The sequence below is a fragment of the Sebastes umbrosus genome, chromosome 5, assembly GCF_015220745.1.
Source record: "Sebastes umbrosus isolate fSebUmb1 chromosome 5, fSebUmb1.pri, whole genome shotgun sequence".
NCBI classification, from domain to species: Eukaryota; Metazoa; Chordata; class Actinopteri; order Perciformes; family Sebastidae; genus Sebastes; species Sebastes umbrosus.
Genome location: NC_051273.1, coordinates 36,578,714 through 36,600,604, shown reverse-complemented (window position 1 = coordinate 36,600,604; position 21,891 = coordinate 36,578,714). Strand labels below are relative to the sequence as shown.

Genomic DNA, 21,891 nt, shown 5'->3' with positions numbered 1-21,891 from the left:
ACACGTCAGCTAAAACCACAATATCTCTCTATATTTCAGCTGCTTGGCAGTAATGTTAGCTGACCAGACGAAGGTCTCTCCATGAATCGATGCTGATACTGTGTTTCCTGCTTTAGCCTCCCGACGCGGTCGGAAGGAACAGGGGAGACACCGGAGTTTTGGTCGGAGACGATAACGTTACTCGCTCCAGAGCCCCGTCTATTCACTCAGCAGCAGGAAACGACACGGGAAACCTCTGTTGGTCTGGAGGAGCTGCAGCAGTTATTTCTGCACAAACGTCCAATGTACATTCACTAGATATTCTCAGAGCTAAACTAACTCTTCTGCAGTGTGGAGTGTGTGCGCATGCACGTGAGAGGTGGAGCCAGAGAGCGAGTGAGAATGAGCGCTGTGTGTGAGTGAAGGCAAGCAGAGGAGCAGAGTACAGCAGAGACTCCGGTCCTGGAGACCAAAGCTAGTCTCCCTGTGTCTTCTAACTGCGGTCGGGAGGCTGAACAGTAAGAGTTAACACTGTTTAATAGACGGGCTTCACTAGATAGAATTTTTATGGTTTTGGTGCTTCCGTGTAGTTTGTGTTGGAGTCTGAGTCTCTGAGCGTAGCCACACGCGAGCGCGCATGGGACACAGACCCGCAATGATTTATTAAGACTGTTTGTAAGTTAGAACTTACAAACAGTCTCTTTAAAGCTGAAATTGTGTATTTAATGTAACATGCAAGAGGTAATATGTTACATCTGCAAATTGTAACTCACCAAGTCAGCCTCAGCATTTATCTGGCTTCTATACATGATGTAAAACATGGGATCAGTCATTTTATTGAAAGAGTAGAGTCACTTTGAGACTGAAAGAGCTCAGTGTTTAAATGTAGAAAAGGACTGTCGAGGGATTATTTTTAAATTTTTCTTGAGGGGGATAATTATGGGATCCTTCAGAGTTTATGAAAATGAGAAAGCAGGAGATCAAAAGAATGGGCCTAATTTCTAGAGACTGTGACCACAGCCTTACCTCTCACTTCTGTCCTTTCCCTCTTTTCTATTTTATTAGCTGCATCTTTTTTTGACAAATGGAGGTTTTTTTATACGTTGTTGTAACTGGTTCATATGCAATGATTGTTTACTGATCCATTCTGGATAGGGAAGAGTTTGTTCCTGACGACAACGACAAGGCTTTGTGCACAAGAACTCTGATTTAATAGCTCTGGCTTGAGTCTCTCCATAGCAACGACAGATGACACTCATGGGTAGTGTCGTATTTTGTGCCAATCAAATCACTTGTATTTTACATCACTACACTGTTGTGCTTTATAAATCTGAATGTGCTCTTTCTGCTCCTTCAGGCAGACTTTTGTCTCCATAAAATCCCATTCATATTCTAATTCAAGGACTTTAGTTACTACCAATAATGTCATAACGATCCAAGATAGACTTACCACAAGCTGTGAGACTGTATAGAAGCCACAAGTCCATATGATATAACCTTGTTTTTAAAAAACACGTTTTATTCTCGATGTCATGGAAAAGTACAACAGTACCCACAATCCTCAGTGTAACAGCTACGTCTCTGATTAGTGGAGCTCGCTGTTACCATGGAAACGACTGTACCGCACCCGCGAATGGCTAATGAGGGTACGTGCTGCTCCGTCAAGAGTATCGAAGCAAAGAGACGAAACTCTGGTGCTTTTTTGACAACACACCCTAGATGGTGCTGCAGTAGCGCTGCCGCCAGTTTGGACTGAAAATGCCAATGAGGCCATAGCTATGGATGTATAAAGAGATGTCTGTAAATCAGTGGATAATTTTTTCGGGGTAAATCACGAGTACAAACACTTAAATAGCCCTCATTTAAGTGTTGCTAGTAGCATGATACAAACAGAATGTAATGTAGTTGTAGGATATTTATTAACATGCAGGGCAAAAGCACAGGACACAACCTCTTCTACATCCATGGTCTGTGGTCTATTTTACCTTCTTCTACATCCATGGTCTGTGGTCTATTTTACCTTCTTCTACATCCATGGTCCGTGGTCTATTTTACCTTCTTCTACATCCATGGTCTGTGGTCTATTGGACCCTCTTCTACATCCATGGTCTGTGGTCTATTTTACCTTCTTCTACATCCATGGTCCGTGGTCTATTGGACCCTCTTCTACATCCATGGTCCGTGGTCTATTGGACCCTCTTCTACATCCATGGTCTGTGGTCTATTGGACCCTCTTCTACATCCATGGTCTGTGGTCTATTTTACCTTCTTCTACATCCATGGTCTGTGGTCTATTGGACCCTCTTCTACATTCATGGTCTGTGGTCTATTGGACCCTCTTCTACATCCATGGTCTGTGATCTATTGGACCCTCTTCTACATCCATGGTCTGTGGTCTATTGGACTCCATTTTGGATCCTTGACATGAAAATGTTTGAGATTGCTCTCAAAATCTGTGTGCTGGATTTTTCTAACTATTGTTCAACACAGGCCATTTCGGTAGAGACATTAAAATTATGACAACTGAATAGAAATAATTTAGTTTTACTTTTGTACGGCATTTTGTAGGCGGACGTTTTACTGGCGTCCAGTAGTTGCTTTCAGTCCAAAATGGTGGAGGCGTAGCTCTGCTGCTGGGCGCTGATGTTGCAATGGAACGATCAATTGACTTTCACTTCTTGATAATATACATTCTTTGGCTACGTGGTCTGCTCCCGGATTTCAAACCGCACTAACGTGGCGGCTCGATTGGAAATAGTTCACCAAAATGTGTTTTTGAAAACATTTGAGACGAGAAATAAGGCATGCAGTTGCTGAATCTGTCTTCATTTTAGATCGACAATGGTTAGTTTAAAAGTTTTCAGAAGCGGTGAGTCGCCATTTGCAATTGTTTATTGGATGAGTAGTTCCTTCACTCTTAAAATAATTGCGTACACAGTCTTGTACCTTTGCCTTTTTTCCTTTTCAATTTCTTTTGTTGCTCCGAATTAAATGTGTTATCGTCACGATTCATCTCGTAGCTGGTTGGCTTGATTCTATGCTTAAAACTCTTCACATAAGGATTTTCTGAAACGTCAATGGAGTGAATGAATGGGAAATTCACTTCTGGAACCGGAGCTGTTGAAAAAGTGGGCAGTCAACCCATTCCGCACAACGTGATTGCTTGATGCCTTTGTTTCGCGGTGCGAAAGCTATGAAGAAAATCAACCATGTTCCAGAAAAAGTATGTCACTTTATCCGTAATATTTGCGTTCTGGGTGAAAGTATTCATGACAACAGTTTAAGACGCGTAAATTAATCGCACAAAAAAAAAAAACGCCCCCGGTGTGTAAAGTCCTTTACCCTATAACTATTATTAAGTAATCAATGGACATGACATAACCTTACAGTTAACAGTACTTTAATTATCCAGGAGACCCCATTGTTCCTGTGTTGAGGAACATTTTAGTATTGAGTAAAAGGAACCTTTCAAATAGGAATTTAGGGGAGAAACTTCATGTTGAGTCAGAAGCTGTGCACATTTTGCTATTGTTTGGTCCACACCATTACCAACTGTCAGTATTTTAACATTTGACCTTTTCATTATCACCAAAATAAATGTTTCCTTTGTGTTTAACATCATGAAGAAGATCAAAAGGAAGAATCCTTGTAAGTAAAGCTTTACTCTGAAATGTCCATCTAATCTCTATCATCTCGGTTTCAGGCTGTTCTGAACCAGAAGTTCACTGACTGCTTTGTTTTGGTCTTTCTGGACGCCCAAGCTGGGAAAACAGTGAGTTATTATACCGATATGACTTCTCTTATTATTATACTATAGTTGTGTAAACATCTCAGCAATGTTTCTTTTCCATTTTCTTCCTCCTACAGAGCCTAAAGGTTGTGTTTCGGGAGCCGCTGCCGTCACCGCAGCAGGCCAGCAGCAGCCCTCCTCCCCAGCTGGTCTCCATGTATCATCACCTGGAGTCTGTCATCAACACCGCCTGCTACAACCTCTGGACAGGACTGTTATAGAGCTGATCAGTGCTGGACTTACATCAACTCATATCCCATATATGATCACGATTGACACGTGGAAACAGGAGGCAGCAGTAGAGGAAAACAGAGGACAAGAAGTTTTTCCAATGAGCTTATTTGGGGAAAACCTCTAGCCAGTATGCTCTCCCAGCAGCCTAACCCACTCACCGCGGTATTGAGCTCAGTTCTACCTTGCTATCATGCAGCAGCATTAAGAAAAGCATGCTGGACATTTACTGTTTATGCAATGCCCTGTTAGTGCACAGGATGCACTCAAACCTCAATGGACGTGACAGAAACCCAAACACACCCCAAATCAGCCCCAAACCAGTCAGGAAAAATCTGATTAAAATGTAAATGGCAGTATGTAGAAAACCTCCATTAGCTAGTGCAGTATCAGCCTAAATCCTGTGATATACTTGCTTTTAACTACGCATTCATGTGTGCATGATAACCACCCCATATATCCTGTATTCCTGCGGAGAAATTAACATTACAGGTCCACATGGTCGGATGGTGGAAGTATATGTGTGGCAGTGTGTAGGATTTGGCGGCATCTAGTGGTGCAGAGAGTGGTGTACAGTACCCCTCCACTCACTTTGCAAGACTGCGGTAACCAATGCAAAACCGTGGTAACGCCGTTCGCCTCGCTCAGAGGCCATCCTTACCATAATAACTCTACTTTAGGAGCAACGGAAGTCAGACAGCGGCTGGCGGTACCACGGTTTAGCAATCTGCGTCTCACGTTACCGCCGTTTCACAGGCGTGTCGTTGAACTACGGTGTTCTCCAGGCAACATAAAATGTGAAAGGCTCTCTCTAGAGCCAGTGTTTAGTTTGTCCGTTCTGGGCTACTGTAGAAACATGTAGGAGCAACATGGTGGACTCCGTGAAGAGGACCCTCTCCCTATGTAGTAGGGATGCTCATTTTGAAAAATGTTCTTAACCGATAACCGACCCTCGTTAACCGATTATTAACCGTTAACCGACAACATTTGTGCCTCGTACCAGCTGCAGGAGCACAACAGATATTGGTTGACGGGAGTCTCCAGTTCACCGTCCTGGAGCGTTAACTTAGCAGCTACGATGCTGCGTGTAGTGTCGCGGACATGCAGCCACTTTCCCAGTAAAAGTCTCCACCGCACATTTAGTTTAGTTTAGCAGGTTGTCAGCTGTGTGTCTGCCAAGCATAACTTTAGTGAGTGACCAACAAACAGTGTGTGTATTTGTGCTACGTTAGCAGCTCTAGCATTGCCGGAGGCTTCGTGCTCGCCGCCGCCACACGTAGTCTGCGTAACTTTAAAGAGTTTCCAACAGACCGTGTGTGTGTGTTGGCGGTGAGTGTGAGGTTGTTGGTGGCGTTCTAGCTGTGATCGTAGGTGTAGCAGTGTGTGTACAGTTTATTTGTCGGTGAATAAATGCTATGAAACTACAACTCCTCCTCTCCGCTCAAGCGAGCCGGAGACCGGAGCCAACTTCCTGTATCCTGCAACTCCGGCTCCGCCTCTTAAGGTGGGCCGTTAAGGTGGACCAGCTTTTCTCCTTAAAGAGACGAGCCGCTCCTCTGAGCCGCTCAGCTTTTGAGTTAATTATTAATATTTCTTTTAACCGTTTTAACCAATAGCATTAATCGGTTAAAATGCTTAATGTCAGTTAACAGTTAAATGGTTAATTATTAACATCCCTACTATGTAGATTTGAAGGGCTCATTCTAATCTAACGAAACACGACTCACGTTTCAGGTGATTATACACTATTGAAGACATAGCTGTTAATATTAAATTCCATTTCTGCTAATAGATCCCCCTCAATCCTACACACTGGACCTTTAATTTATATTCATGATACATTTGAATATGTGAACATATTCCAGTGTCAGCCAATGATGATCCCTCTCTGATCCGCCTCACAGTGGATAAACCTTTAAATCCTCCAGGTGCGCAGCTGCAGCATGAATAATACCACGAGCTACTGTATGGGTACGCTTTGTTAAAAAGAAAGTATATCACATTATTCGAGCAGTTTAATGATTCTCTCAACATTGTGTCATTTTTCACTGTGCACATATGGAGTGCAAAATCTGTACACAACTGCATTTAGTGTAGTTTCTGAGCCAAGCTAACTTGGGGAAAAACTGCAATGTATGAAGTGGGTTTAACAGTGTGTTCTAGCAGTGGCACAGCACCTCTGCTAACGTCAGAAGAAATGTATTCACATTTATGAAATATAATATAAATCCTCAAGGAAGATTAGCAGAGCTGCTACATAAAGCTGGGTAGACATTTTGTTTTTATTAGGGCTGTCAATTGATTCAAATATTTAATCACGAATAATCACATGACTAACAACACAAAACAATGACAGATATTGTCCAGAAACCCTCACAGGTACTGCATTTAGCATAAAACAATATGCTCAAACTAGAATGGCGCACTGAGAGCGCGGACCTCCGCCAAGCTGCCCTAGTACGATGAAAATGTTGAGGAAAACAGAGTTGTTACCAACTTGAAAAAGTAGAGGCGACGCAGGTCAGAGACTTGTAGCAGTTTGATTTGGACCTGACACCCTGTTGGGTCGGGTCCTCGGGGTTTCCAGGGAACAGGTCTGTTTGTAGCCTTTTACTGATTCTAAAAGTGGAAAGTAGATGAGATGTGTCCATCTCTGAAGCAAAATGCTTCCAGGCTGGTGGATCGGGATCTGGAAGAGGGTCCTGGAGTACTGACACATATACTGATGACATAACGGTGAAGGAAACATTCTGGTTTTTACAAGTGGAGAAGACACTGCTGTATTTCTGTGTCCTCATCGGAGACAGAAATACCCTTAATGTATGTCAGCAGTTTAGATTTACTGAATCTGATGCTTCATGCTGAAATGGAACGCTGAAGTCAACACGTCTGGCTATATAACTGCACAAGTTTCATACTCCACAGCTTCATTAATAGGTCTGCATTATCTTTGATCTTGTGCCTTCTGATAGCATTTTGCTAGCTCTTCATACCACATCAGTGTTTTGTATGAGTGAGAGACAGCTGGGACGTCAGTGTGCACAGTGGGAACGCTTTTATGTTCCATTTTCAAAAGTGTCAAACCTGTTACCCACTTGAACACCACTGCCATATCTGGTGCCCTGAAGTGCCTTTCTCTGTCTATTTTTTCCTTCCTTTTTTTTTTATTCCCAAACCTATGAAGTGATACTGTTGTTGTTCCATCAGCTCTGCATAGAAGATCTTTGGAAACGCTCCTGATGTTATGCCGTGAAAGTGCCTGAGTCAGTTTGGGGGAAATGTGACAGAAATTGCCTTTCATAAGGAAGAAAATGGGTCATATTAACGTCGATGATTTGCATAATAGCACGCCATGTGTCATCAGAGCCGAGTGTTTCCAAAGCATGTTCAGGGTGATGAGTGTGACTTGTGTTGTATATTCTGAAACAGTGCGGCTGGTAATCATACCTCAATTCTAAAGAGGGCACGAAGCCAGCCTGATACAACAAACACGAAGGCTTGATATCCACGGCAATACCTTCATTAGAGACATACTCAGCAGCCTTAGGTTTCTACACATTTTTATTGGAAGGAAACGGAACGTTTAAGCTCATTTGTGGATGTAAAATGAAGAAATGTCGAGCAAAGCTGCGAGAATTCAGTTTGAATGTTAAACACTGGATATGCATCATGCAAAATGTGAACTGAAACCCTTAGCATTAGGACTGTAATATAAACACTGCACTGTCTCGAACTGTATAATGTATATTATGTATATACAGAACACTTTATACAGTATGTGAAATGCTAAATAAAGCAGTAGGATGAATGAGAATGTTTTGAATCGTTTTTACATGAACACAAAGTATGATATGTAGGAAGCGTTGTCTTTGCTTCTAATTAGAGGGAAACACACCTGTACAACAAATGAATTGGAAAACAGCCAATCATTACAGCTGACAACAATACAGCCCTGGGGCCTCATTACAAGTCTGAGATCTTATCTCAGTTCATGATGACATTTAGGAGTTTTGGTATTACAGAAACATGTTTCCTGACTGCATTGAGGAAGGAATCCTATCTTATCTTAGGATAGACATTTAGCTACTACAGAACCGTCCTAATTTAGGGATTTCCCAAGTTAGGTATCCAAATTTAGGATGGCATAGACCCTGTCTGAAATTCAAAACTAGACTAGGCACTCGGAGAGCGCAGACCTCCGCCAAGGTGCCTGACTTTAAACAACAGATCCCAGCTCCCAGCTGGCGGTACCGTGAGGTGGTCGGCTTGTTATTAACAGTGTGTGATTCCGTGTAACATATCGGCGGATGCCTCTCTCATTCAGCAGCTTGTTATGTCTGTATAACATTACACTACGTTGTCTCTCATCCCGTCATCTACCGCTTTGTTCTTTCTCACCATGGACAGACAGCAGCTCCCGCACCTAGATGTCTCGCCACACATCCACACACGTATCTCTCTGCTTGAAGAAGGAGGCGGGGTTACGCATCATCAACGCGTCATCAGTTACACTGCGCATGTGTTATACCCTGTGTTCTTAATGCTCAGGCTGATCGGAATCCTTAAACAAATTCCTGAATCCGGATCATGATCCGAATCGCCACCAAAATCTAATGGATTGTTCATTGTGCCACACCCCACCCCTCCAAAAAATTTAATTCAAATCCATCGCAAACTTTTGGAGTAATCCTGCTAACAGACAGACAAACCAACAAACTAACGCTGGTGAAAACAAAATCTCTGCCAAGGTCAAAATTCAATCATTAAAATAAATTGTGAAAGTGTATAAGAGCGTAGAACATGATGGGATCATTTTTTTTACCACTGGAGAATTGATAGAAATTATCAATAATCCCTCCAAAATACCACATTAAGACACTAAGACCTTGAGGAACACCAGAGAAAAAGCCATGCTGGGATTTGGGATCAAAAACTTTTGACGTTTGGAGATTTCTGCAAGAATTGCATTTTCCGGCGATTGGACGGCGAGCACTTGTGTTGTGGAAACGTCTCAGAAACCCCCTTATTGTCCATCTAGCTAGGAAAGCCATCCATCCTCTGAATGCTCTAGGTCTCTAGTTTGATCCATCAATCCTCTGAATGCTCTAGGTCTCTAGTTTGATCCATCCGTCCTCTGAATGCTCTAGGTCTCTAGTCTGATCCATCCATCCTCTGAATGCTCTAGGTCTCGTTTGATCCATCCATCCTCTGAATGCTATAGGTCTCTAGTTTGATCCATCCATCCTCTGAATGCTCTAGGTCTCTAGTCTGATCCATCCATCCTCTGAATGCTCTAGGTCTCGTTTGATCCATCCATCCTCTGAATGCTCTAGGTCTCTAGTTTGATCCATCCATCCTCTGAATGCTCTAGGTCTCTAGTCTGATCCATCATCCTCTGAATGCTCTAGGTCTCTAGTCTGATCCATCCATCCTCTGAATGCTCTAGGTCTCTAGTTTGATCCATCCATCCTCTGAATGCTCTAGGTCTCTAGTTTGATCCATCCATCCTCTGAATGCTCTAGGTCTTTGAAGTTTGGTCTCTTTGGTCTTTGGAAAAATGGTCTCACTACAATGAAATGTCTCCTATGGGGACTAACATCATCACACATGAATACAGTTGGGTTCATTGGATCCACAAGAGTCTCAGCTTTACAGTCATACCCAATCTGTTTAGGGACCCCAGTATGCAGAAATATTCAATGCCACCATTTTTAGAATAGGCAAAAATAACACATTTCCTGCATTAAAAAAACTGCATGTGATTATCATAAAGTGGGCATGTCTGTAAAGGGGAGACTCGTGGGTACCCTTAGAACCCAATATTCACATATCTTGAGGTCAGAGGTCCTTTGAAAATAGCATGACATGGTACCGATGGATTCCTTAGGTTTTGTAGTTTCATGTGATACCAGTATCTTCACTCTAGATCGCACTGCAGTCTGCCACTGAACACAAGACCCTCTGACTTTAAACAACAAGCCACATTAGCTTTCCTGCTAAAGTCTCCTCATCATCTAACTAACCAACATGAACACACGTCTCGTCCTGCACTTCAGCTTGTTGAACGAACATTAACAAGTTCTAGAGAATTCACAAACATCTTTTAAAATAATTATCACAATTTATTTTTCACAGTAATATTGATATCTTTACATGGTAAATGGTACACTTCAAAAATTAACCAACCCAATGTTAGTTGGGGGTACCAATGAAGGTTATCAATGAAGAGTGTTAACAGAGAGCAATAGAACCACTGGTCATTTAATCAGGACATTTAGATGGGTATTAGTCATTTCAAATATACAGTATGAAATGTACCTACATCATAGTATATACTTAGATTGGAAATGTATTGTGGGTGTACCGTTTGTGGAATCTGTTCAAAGGAAAAAGAAAAATAAGTGTTACTCCGGTAGAAGTGAAGAAGCATAACAAGCGTATTAAGCAGAACACTTCCACAGTTGTGTGACTGGTCTCCTGCTCATCACTCGCTGTGGCTGCAGTAATCTTTCATCCAACCCAGACCTTCCTTGGTGGAGCCTAAAGAGGACAGAGATGATTATGAAACATGGATTTCTTTTCTAATTAATTACCATGAATAGTCAAACAGGAAGAGCACTCACCTAGTGGCTTGTATTCACAGCCGATGTATCCCTGGTAGCCGTGCTCCTCCAGCGTGTTGAACAGGTAGCTGTAGTTGAGCTCTCCGGCACTGTCGGGCTCATTCCTGCCTGGAACCTGAGCGATCTGGACGTGACCTGAGAAAGTTTGCATCTTTATTACCTCCAGAAGCTTCAGTGAGCTCAGTGCTCTCTGGGCAACAACACTCTGCTTCACATCATTCTAGTTGTTTATCCCTCGTAGCTGAACAGGCACAAGCACAGTTCCATAATGTCATTGCCAGAAATCAAAGTTTGACCAATTGAACAGCGTGAGTTTGCCATGTCTCTTATCCAACCCAGTCCACATCTTATTTAGTTCATTATCTATAATTCATTTATAAATTAACTATTGTCTATGTAAAAATATAGTGGAGTAATGTCTACCTGAGCAGAGAATGAAGTCTCTCTTCCTCTGTGTGAGTCTTAACCAGAGTTTCTCTGTGCTTTGTTCACTAGCCAGTCCGGCCGTGCATGCCTTTTAGTGCACTTGAGTCTCTCTGTTAAGCCCCACTGGCTAGCTAATTGTCGCCGCTCTGCACTGCTCTCATACGGCGGTTACCGCTGATAATGACATCCCGAACCACAGCGTCATCTCGGAAGCGTCCCCCCCCCCCATGAATCCTATGACATGTTGACCTATTGTAACAAAGACTTTCTTCCTCCCAGCCGCAGAAAAATGCCGCTGCCTGGTGTAAATTCGCCTTTAACTCCCATAGACTTACATTGGGAAAGAGACGTCTGTTAAAAAAAAAAGTTTTTAAAGTTGTAAAACGCACTAACAGCCGAATCCAGAGTTATTTCCCTTTCTCCGTTCATTTGAATGAGACCCAGACCGAGGCTGGAGCACAAGCCGTAACGACAGCGTGACGTTGGGACCCCGTGACTGAGTCATGTGACCTAGCGGACGCTACTGCGCATGTTCCATGTGCCCAAGATCCGGGTACTTTTCCAGACGGAAGTCGAGCCATTTAGGCTTCATGCTCCACTGAGCAACTTTCATAGGAATGAACGGGGCCCCGCCTCCAACGCTGGATCCAGTTCTCTTAATACATCCATGGTTGAGATCCGTGCGGAGGCAATAGAAATGCTCTGAATTGAATAGAGAACCTTTAAGAATCATGAGAAGCAAGGTATCATCATTGTTGCTAGAGCTGACCAGAAGAATAAAAAGTTATAAAAATAACTTTTTATCATATTTACTCCATTTCTACCCACTGCTGCTTTAAAGCACACACATTTTTCACATTTTCACATCCACAGAGTTTTGATTCTGGCTGTGTATGAAACAGATTTAAAGCTGCACTTGTCAGTATTTTAACAATTTGTTAGACAAATGTATCCCATTGAGGAAAGTATATGCATGTATTTACACAACTTCTTTTGATGTCTCCATTAGAATTTTACAACTAAAACTAATCTACAAATTCTTGCCTACTAAGAGAATGCTAAAAAAAATGGGGCATCCAACAATGTGACTTATGTAGATTGTGTGAGGAGGAAGAGGAGTCAGACATTCATTTATTTTGGTATTGTAAGGAAGTTGTATTATTTTGGATTAAAGTTGAAAAGTGGATCTCAGTCTACAAATCAAATTTCTATAGTTGTCCTTTATCTATAATGTTTGGTGATTTAAGGGATGATGAAAAAGGAAAAGACCTGAACAACATCATCATTATGATGGGGAAAGGATTTATATTTAAAGCTATAAAAAGACAGCAATTAAACACTGAACGTTTCAAAATATTTTTGAAACATCAGTGGGTTCTTGAGAGGGATGTTAATAGAAATAAAGAACAGAATATAATTTTTGAGCGTGGGTGGGATACTTTGAGTCAGGGTGAGGGTTGGAGTTAAACAAAATTAATAAATAAATAATGTTGATAAAGGTCAACTAAAGGGATGTAAATATGTCCTTTTTTTTGTCTGTAAAATAGAATAGATAACTGTGTAAGCGAATGTGTCTAAGTGGATGTTTGTGCGTGTGGATATAGACATATGTATATACTGTATGTATATATATCTATATATGAGGTTGGTTGTATGTATATAAATAAAAATATGTATGTATATGAATATGAACTTATCTCTTGTCACTGCACTATTACAACGGGTAGTACTTTTATTTATTATTTTTCTTTTTATGCTTCTTTTTTTTGTTTTATATATGTTGTTGCTGCCGTCTGTATGTCCCTTTTACAAGTATGTGTATGTATTCCTTTAACCTTTTTTTTTTTTTAACAATAACTACAGGGCAAATGAGAAAGGGTTCACTCATAGTGATGAACCCACAGAGAATTATCACCACCTTAGTCGTTCTCAGCTCTGCAGAGCGTTTTAGCCTCTTTCAGCTCAGTATTTTGGTTTTATGGCCCACAACTTTACTGTACTGGTTCACTCTCACAGCTCTCATCTACCTCATACCCAGCAGCAGCAGGCAGCTGTTTTCAGTGAAAATAAAACTCTGATACATAGGTTGTATATTAGAAGTGGACGTAGTCAATGTGACGTCACCCATTGGTTTGTGGACTACGGTTTTGAAGCCATGAGTTTGGTATTTTGGCCGCCGCCATGTTGTTTTTTTGCAACCAGAAGTGACACGAGAGGGTGGAGCTAAGCACAACCGAACTCTGATTAAGATACTTTTAGGCGACCAAAATGTTACAAATAACTTTCATGAACTTAAAACACACTGTGAAAGGGTTAAAGTTGACAACTCCCAGACCGGACAACGTCATGGTACCGACCTGTCAATCACAAGTTAGCCCCGCCCTAAAGCATCCCCTGCTTTATGGTCTATTTGACTCTAAATGGGACCATCATTTACTAAATGAACATCATGCTGTATTGAAGAAGACTTGAAACTAGAGATTGAGACCATAAATTCATATTTACAATGTTTACTGAGGTAATAAATCAAGAGAGAAGTAGACTCATTTTCTCATAGACTTCTATACAATCACACTTCTTTTTGCAACCAGAGGAGTCACCCCCTGCTGGCTGTTAGAGAGAATGCAGGTTTAAGGCACTTCTGCATTGGCTTCACTTTGCAGAACTGGAGGTAGCCCACTGCTCTGATAAAGCCACTGTTCACTACTCTACCAGCCCCAGTAGACAATCACAATAAGCTCAGTAAGCTAGCTGGTGAACATAGTGGAGCCTTTAGCAGCTAAAGAGACATATTTCACTGAGGAGTAGGTGGAGACCAAAACAGAGCTAAAATAAAGAAGAATATTGGACCCACATTCTTCAGGTGGACACAAACACAACTCCAAGTTAATGCTAATGTTGCTTATGTTGGATGTGTAAATGACTTTATCCATGTAAACTTTAAGGAAGTGGCCAAAAAAATAAATTAGTGCTGCTTCAAGTCTGCAGTCAAATATAAGCCAGACATTATGGTTTTCATTTATTGTCACTTCCTACCTTTCAGGTATGTTTTTCTAAACTCCAGTTCACAATGTGACATTAGCTAAACATGGCTGCTGCCCACCCATAGTCAACAGGAGCAGTAAACACATGTTACTTTCACAGTCCACCTTTTACCACGTTGGTATCTCCAACTCAGAGGTTGGCAATGCAGCATTTCCAACTTAACATGCACACTGTATAAGTTGTTCCAACCCTATCCTGCCCTAGCGACAGTATGTCCTAGTATGCTTCCCCTCCCCAGGGAGGAAATTACCTTTCTTTTAGGGAGATTTCCCATCTTGATTATGGAGACACAAGGCATGAACAGTCTCCATCTGTTCAAGTCTAGTTCAACAGGTTTATAATATCATTCAAAATATTTGAGACCACCGACTGTGATGAAGGGTGAATATCAATGCCAAGATATCTTTAGGTCACCAGGACACGAGATGGTGCAATGGGGGATTCAAAAGAGGAATTTAGCATTATCAGGTGGGATTTAGTTGAGTTGATTTTGTAATTAGGTAAGCAACTATACTCTTCAGACATTCAACATATGAGGAATAAAAGAAGCAACAAGAGGTTTGAGTGAAAGAAAAAACTAGAAGAAGGGAAAGAGTTGCCTCTAGAGGAATGAAGCCCGGAGGAGACGAGGTTACTGGTCACCAAGGCTGAAGATTTCAGTACTATATTTTCTCTCATATCTTACTCACCGATCATGGGAAATACTTGTGTATGTTTTGTGTCAGGTTTCCATCCATTATTTGCCAGTGAAAGACGTCCTGAAAACAGTTCAGACATCTGTTCAGTTAAGAGTTTCTATTTGTTTCTTCTTTTATTTTCAAATGAAATGTGCAAAGCACCCACCATCTGCAGCTTGATGTTTGGCTTTCCAACCTTCTCCAGTATTGCAGCAGCTACAGACACAACATGAGGATGAGCTTGAAACAGAACTCATGGCGGGGTAGTCAACACATTAGAAGTGTGTTATAAGGAGTGTTTCACTTGAGATTAAAGCGCCGTATGGGCCATGCACTAAAATCAATGAATGTCTTAATGGTGGCAAAATATGTATACTGGCCAGCTTTCCATGTCATATCAGAAGTATGACTGAAAGAAATGACAAAGGTCAAAAGTTGACTTGTAATCTCACGACTGGCGAGTGCAAAGATTAAGCTTGTTCTTTAACAGAAAAGCCTACACTTTATTTTCAAAATAAAATGTCTACAAGTGCAATACATTTTATTTTCAAAATAAAATGTAGGCTCACAGAAGTCTTAAGGCCCTGACACACCAAGCCGACAGCTGGCCGTCGGTAAGCGTTTGTCGTCCTAGTTTTTGCGGTGTGTCTGCAACGTCGGCCCCAGAGTTTTTTCATCCGAATCGGCAGCTCGTCGGGTGAGAGAAATCACTCTGATTGGACGAATCAGTGCCCGAGAAGAGAATGGGACGTGAGGAAAGCAAGCCAATGAGTAAAGTCAAGAGGAAAAACTCAGAAAGTCTCTTCTCATTTTTAATCTTCATCTCATCTGATTGTTCAAATACACGGATATTTTCACAGCGACATGACCATCTGGAATGAAGCTAAGTGGTGAGTGAGAGTGGTGTGAAAATGGTCGGCAAACGCGCTTTGTTCATATACATATCGTAACAACGGCTTGTATTTCCGCAGTCCTCAGTCTTTCTGTTTCCCTTTTTGAATGATGGAATACAGACTACCGCCACCTGCTGGTGAGGAGAGTTAATCATCTCACGCAGGCGCAGAACGTAAACGTGCTAACTGGCCGTCGGTTGTAGTCTTTGTGGTGTGTTTGAGTGCAACTTTCTGGCCAAGACAAAGGCGACTTGAGGCGACGCAACCGGCGGCCTTCGTCGCCACTAGTTCTCTGATTTGGGTTTGGTGTGTCTGGGTCTTAAACCTGAAGTTCATTCAGGCAAGTTTACATTTTATTTGCACATTCACAATTTGATTGGCCGTGTCCACTGCACGTTTATACTGAGAGTCAGAAAAGTCAGCTGGTGGGCCTAAACTGGACCTCCACCGATCTCAACTAAATCTGAAATCTAGGATGCATCAAAATTTGGAGATTTTGCACAATAACAATAAAACTGTAACACTAACTTGAAATGCCCGAAAAAATATTCTCCAGCAAATCTGACGGTACTGTCTCAATGGGACACAGTGTCTTACCCTGATGAGGTGAGTCCAGGAAATACCTGGGATCTGTAATCCTTGTGTTGATGGGTTCAATCAGACCAGTGATTCCTTCCTGTGAGGAACAGCGACAAGTCACAACCATTCTCATCACACTGATCAGCATCATGATGGTGACAGTTGCTGGTTGGCTCGCTGCCGCCGAACAACATTGAGAGATGGCCGGCATCTGTTGGCTCCAGCATCCAGCTCAATGTTTTTCACATTTCATGTGCTATTCCAAAGCCTGGACACACCAGAAACATCAGCAGCGCGTGGCGGCTGCGTTACCTGTTGTTTTTTATTTCGGCGTCCCGTGTTAACAGGTTAGAGCAAATCTCACTGCGTCTAAGCTGCGTCTCTTCTAGAGAACATAGGTCTCGCCTATTTTTGACCGTCCTCACCAGCAACAACAGACAGTGAGGTGATCTATTGACTGTAGAGAAGGTGGAGCGAGCACGTAGAGAGGATGGAGCTGAGCGCGTAGAGAGGGTCGAGCCGAGCGCGTAGAAAGGTATAGCAAGCGCGTAGAGAGGGTGGAGCGAGCGCATAGAGAGGATGGAGCGAGCGAGTAGAGAGGGTGGAGCCGATGCGCGTAGAGAGGGTCGAGCGAGCGCGTAGAAGAGGATGGAGCGAGCGTGTAGCGAGGGTCGTCGAGCGAGCGCGTAGAGAGGGTGGAGGGAGTGCGTAGAGAGGATGGAGCGAGACTCATCACAGCCCCGCGCTCGCGGGACTGCATTATTTTGCACGCAGAGCAAAAATGCTCCCTCGGGAGGATGCTTTTCCGCTCGCGGGTATGTTCTGTGCGAGCGCGGGTTTTAGATACTAATTAACGCCATAAGTCTACCTTGTAGTATATCAAACTCCTGTAAATGTCAGTTGAATCCTATTTAAATATCTTCCATTTGTTTTAATCTCATATCCAATGTTTTTATTTTCACGATCCCTCTATATTCCTGCAGAAACCCAGTTTCACTGCATTCCCACTGCTGGGAGTTGGTGTTATGTTGGACAGAAAAGGTCACGTACCTTTGAGAGGATATTAGCAGCGTAGTTTAGGTTCTGCACAAAGATGGCCTCCATCTCCTTGGCAACTGCCATTCTGTGTGAGCCCACGGGAACCCTCCCTGCCATCAGGTGGATCCTGACAAATACATGGAAAATACCCACAAATGGCAAAGTTGAAAAGGTGAAACCCTGCTTTGTTACTATATGGACTCTTGCATAAAGACTGTTCATCATCACAACACACAAAAGCCCTGAAGACAGAACTGTCTCAACATTTAGACTTTTTTTTTTTTTAAATAACTGTATGTATTTTTTCATAGATGTCTACCCTGCACTTGAAATTTAGCGCAGGTGCCTCCCATTTCTCTTGATCATCTGGTTGATCATATGTGTTTCTATATCTTGATTGGAGTCCGTCTGTGGTAAATCCAATTGATTGGACATACTTTGGAAAGACACACACCTGTCTATATAAGGCTTCACAGCTGACAAGCTTATCAGAACAAAAACCAAGGGATGAGGTTGAAGGATGCACCGATACAGATATCAGATATCAGATATCAGATATCGGGCCGATTATTATTATACCGATTCAAATAGCTGGATCGGGTATCAGTGACAATCGGGCCGATCTATTCAATTCAATTCTATGTTTATATTCTTGTAGATTATATACTGGAATACTGGAATTCCTGTTTTAAGTTTGACCAATTTGTGTTGACTGCATTAAAAGGTTTACTGTAATTTCCTGTTAAGTTTCAAGATTTGTTTACCAAGTTACTGCTGCACGATTTATCATTTCAATAACAATCAATATATATATATATATATATATATATATATATATATGTATTTATTTGTTACATTTTGGTATTACATAGTTAAGAAAGTATGTTAAAGTCAAGTTACCTTACACATAAAAAGGAATGACTTCCACACAGTGAGGCATTCAGCTGATTAATTTAAACACCGGTACTCTGGACTTGGTATCGGCCGATACCCAACACCCAGTATCGGTGTAGGGACTGAAGAAATCAGATGATTAATCTCTAACCAATCAGAGATTGCTGGGGAGTGGATGCAGAGAGATCCACTCGAGGCACGCTGCTCGGGCCTCGCCGTCAGCGGTCCGGGCTGGACCACAGCGGAGCTACGGTGACGCACGGTGACGCACGGTGACGCACGGTGACGCACGGTGATGCACGGTGACACCCGTTGATGCGGGTGACGCACGGTGCCCTCACCCGGGACAGGAACCCGGTGTGGGCAACGGACTGCTGTACGCACGGTTACAGACAGGCTTTTAGTGACACCTTATAGACACTCCTGAACTGCAGTGATTGTTTTTAAGAAATCTTGTAAGCCATTGTTTTATTGCTTAATTTTTCGTTTACATAAGAAAGTAGAGATAAGTACCTAGGCAACTAGTTTAGTAATAATAATAATAATAATAATAATAATTATTGTATAGCACTTGTCAAACTTAAGTGCAAAGTTCTTTCCAGATTAAAAGATTTACAGAATAAAAATAAAAAAATCCGAATCCCATGTAAGCCCCCCCCTATATGACATATAAAAATGAGGAAACATGAGAGCACATATATAAAGCAGCACTGAGCTCATACAGAAAAAGGAGGTGCAAGTGCAAAATAAGAGAAATTACATGATCTTTGTATTTACTCTAATATGTACAATCCTTTCCTGTATATGTATAACTTGTGATTCCACTGTATTATTACATATCTACCCTCTATACTCATCTCTATATTATTCACTTAGTCCCATATGCATATAGTTCTAAGTACATAATCTCCCTGTGTTTAGATATAACTCATAACTTATACAATATCCCATCAGTATGTAACTTATAGTTAAGCTATTATTCATCAGAACATAACACATGTCGATCACTTTAATTACAATCTGTATATATGTATATGCCTATGTACATACACTATATATCCTCATTTGTATATACTGTCTTATCAGCACTTTACTAGTTTGCACTCTGGTAGATGCAAAACTGCATTCGTTGTACTTGTACTTGTACTATGTCAATGACAATAAAGTTGAATCTAATTAATGACACCGTGGGCTGGTTTCCTCCTGTCCTCCACCCAATTTTTGTGTCACCAGCCACCACTGGTGTATATATATCTAGATCCTCCCCCTGTGCCACTCTGTTTGATTTGAACTTCTTTTTTTGTGTGTGTGTGTGTGTGGTGTGTGGGTGTGGTGTGTGTGGGTGGTGTGTCCAGTTGGCACATAGATTATACTTTTATCTGTGTTTAAAGAAAACTAATAAAAAGTAATTGACAACCAAAGCAACAATATAGAAGTTGTCTTCACTCAGCTGATGACTCACCTCTGCAGTCCAGAGCTGTGCATACCTCACAGCCGATCCAGACCCTGTCTGAACTCTGCTCTCTTCCAGGAACTGCTCCAAGACCCAGATCCCCTCCCTTTACATCTCCTGCAACACATTCATCATCATCATCATCATCATCACTCATCACCATCATCACCATCTTCATCCTCTCATTGTTACCAACCGTGTCAGTAGCAGCTGCTGGGTTGTGGTAGGTTACCTGGCGGGGTGTTGATGAGGACCAGGTCTACTCCTGCAAGCCTCTCTGGCTCTCTGCAGCTCCTGCAGGTCGGAGTCGTAGAGCCAGGCCGCTCCACCGCCTGGAAACCAGCCGAGGCTGCTGCACACATCCGCTGACTGAAGTCAGGAAGCTCCGTGAACAGCCACGAGATGTTCGCACAGAACTTCAGCGGAGCCATCCTGCTTTACTGGAGAGAGGACAACGACCCGACGAGCAGGCTGCAGGCTGTGACGTCAGTCTGTGAGCTGCACTTACCCCCAGAGCAACCAGGGGAGAGCTGCCATGAGCCAACGTTAAACCCCCAAAATCAAAGTGTAGATCTGTTCGGATCAGATTAATATGCAGCCATCTGTGTTCAAATTTTTTAGGTAAAAGCATGAATCAGATCCAGACCAGAACAGTTCAGATGAGCTAGTTTATTAATGCTGAGGACTTTAAACAGTTCTTCTTTAACGTTAGCTAGATTCATAATAGTTACAAAGGTACTTTTATTCTTTAAATATCAAGAGCAGTTCCATGTGTCGCAGTCTGACCTGACTCTTATTACATCCACGGACATGATCACACGGATAGGGTTTGTTATTGTCACTGTAGCATGCTTCCTGGTCTGTGAAATGCGCATGCGCAGAAACTCGTAGTCACCAGGAGTAGTCAGATTAGTTGGGGGCGTGGTCAAGCAGTCCGAGGACATGAGAAAAAGAATAAGAAGAAGAAGAAGAAGAAGAAGAAAAGAAGGCACTTTATTAATCCACTTGTGTTGTACCTATCTGTTGTAAAGACAGGTTTATTAATTTTAATGCAAAATTTTTTGGTACAAGTTATTCCAATACATGAAACTGCATATTGTATTACTGCAGTGCTCTTATTTCAAGACTATGACAGGCATGTGCATGTATCATTTTTAGACTGTAGAATGATTTCTATCTATTGTATCCCAACTCCTGTTTATAAATGAACTTCATGGAGGGGCACTCAAGCCCTTTGGTTCCCACTGAGATGTTAAAACAGTTCACAGATAGCCTATACAGTATATAGTTTTCATTTTCAATTTAAAACTGCAGTTTGTAGCAAATGTTATGCAAACAGTGTAAATAGTGTGATTTATTGCAATGCAGTTCTTAGTGCAGCATAACAAGCTATAGCTATATATAGTGTGATTCACTTGGTGATGGGTACCAAACCTGGCAACCTCGTTACGAAAAGACTCCAGGAAGTCACTGTGCCCAGGAGTTGCAGCAATAACCAACGATTGACCAAGTCAGTCTAATAGTGCATTCTTCAGTGCTCTTCGTACTAATTGCTGACACGTTACCTAGATCAGGGAGCATTTCTCTTGACAAAACTGCCCACATGTCTCATCAGCGTCTCCCTTGGTGTGGAGTGTGTGTGCTCAGACACCCACCTGTTTGTTAATGAGGCCGCCAGCAGGCCAGACGGCAGGGTTTCCACGTGAGGGCAGAGAACAGAACAGCGGACCACCAGCCCTCGTCTGTCTGTAGACTAACAAGCCTACAATGAGTCGGCAGACCCAGACAGGACGTTATATGATTCCTCTTTTTCAGGCTGATGTTTTACTGATAGCTACCAAATGCTGATGGCTGTCTCAGCTACTGCAGGAGGAAATGAGACGGCCCGGGGTCAGCATGAGATGAAACGCTATTCTGTGTCTCAGGTGAGCTTTTGCTCTTTGTGGTATTATTGTATTCTATTATATAACTGTTTTATATTTTTATATTACCTAGAGTCATTATGTTTCAAGTTGTGAAACAAATGTAACATACTCAACATCTCTACATTGTGCAGTGAAATGCTTTGTTGTTCCTCCAGTAGGTGCTTGACTTATAAATATAAAAACAACAAAATCAAAAATGCAGTATACACAACAAAGAAAATATAAACGACAAAATATGAGATAATATGTGCAAATACTAATATTAAATATCAAATATGGTGCAGATATTAAAGGGATGCAGAGGAAATACCCTTAATTAATCCTAGACTATACGATGA

The 21,891-nt window shown here is 42.0% G+C and overlaps 2 protein-coding genes across 8 annotated transcripts in view; one reads left to right on the top strand and one right to left on the bottom strand.

Annotated features, from left to right (window-relative positions):
- Positions 1-4,763, top strand: part of szt2 (SZT2 subunit of KICSTOR complex) — a 138,319-nt gene extending 133,556 nt beyond the window's left edge. For 6 of the 7 annotated variants that reach the window (XM_037768963.1, XM_037768966.1, XM_037768965.1 and 3 more), the window contains 2 exons: positions 3,683-3,751; positions 3,847-4,763. In XM_037768963.1, the coding sequence (XP_037624891.1) occupies positions 3,683-3,751; positions 3,847-3,990 (213 nt within the window). In that variant the 3' untranslated portion in view covers positions 3,991-4,763. The remainder of the gene's footprint in view (positions 1-3,682; positions 3,752-3,846) is intronic. The other variant, XM_037768964.1, reaches the window with a different exon arrangement.
- Positions 4,764-10,101: 5,338 nt separating this feature from the next.
- hyi (hydroxypyruvate isomerase) lies at positions 10,102-20,486 on the bottom strand. The gene is given in 11 exon segments (XM_037769008.1): positions 10,102-10,540; positions 10,624-10,766; positions 14,791-14,852; positions 14,938-14,987; positions 16,262-16,340; positions 17,294-17,408; positions 19,638-19,695; positions 19,698-19,745; positions 19,861-19,897; positions 19,899-19,951; positions 19,954-20,486. Coding segments are annotated over 11 exon segments (807 nt in total). The 5' UTR covers positions 20,060-20,486; the 3' UTR covers positions 10,102-10,484.
- Positions 20,487-21,891: the final 1,405 nt, after the last annotated feature.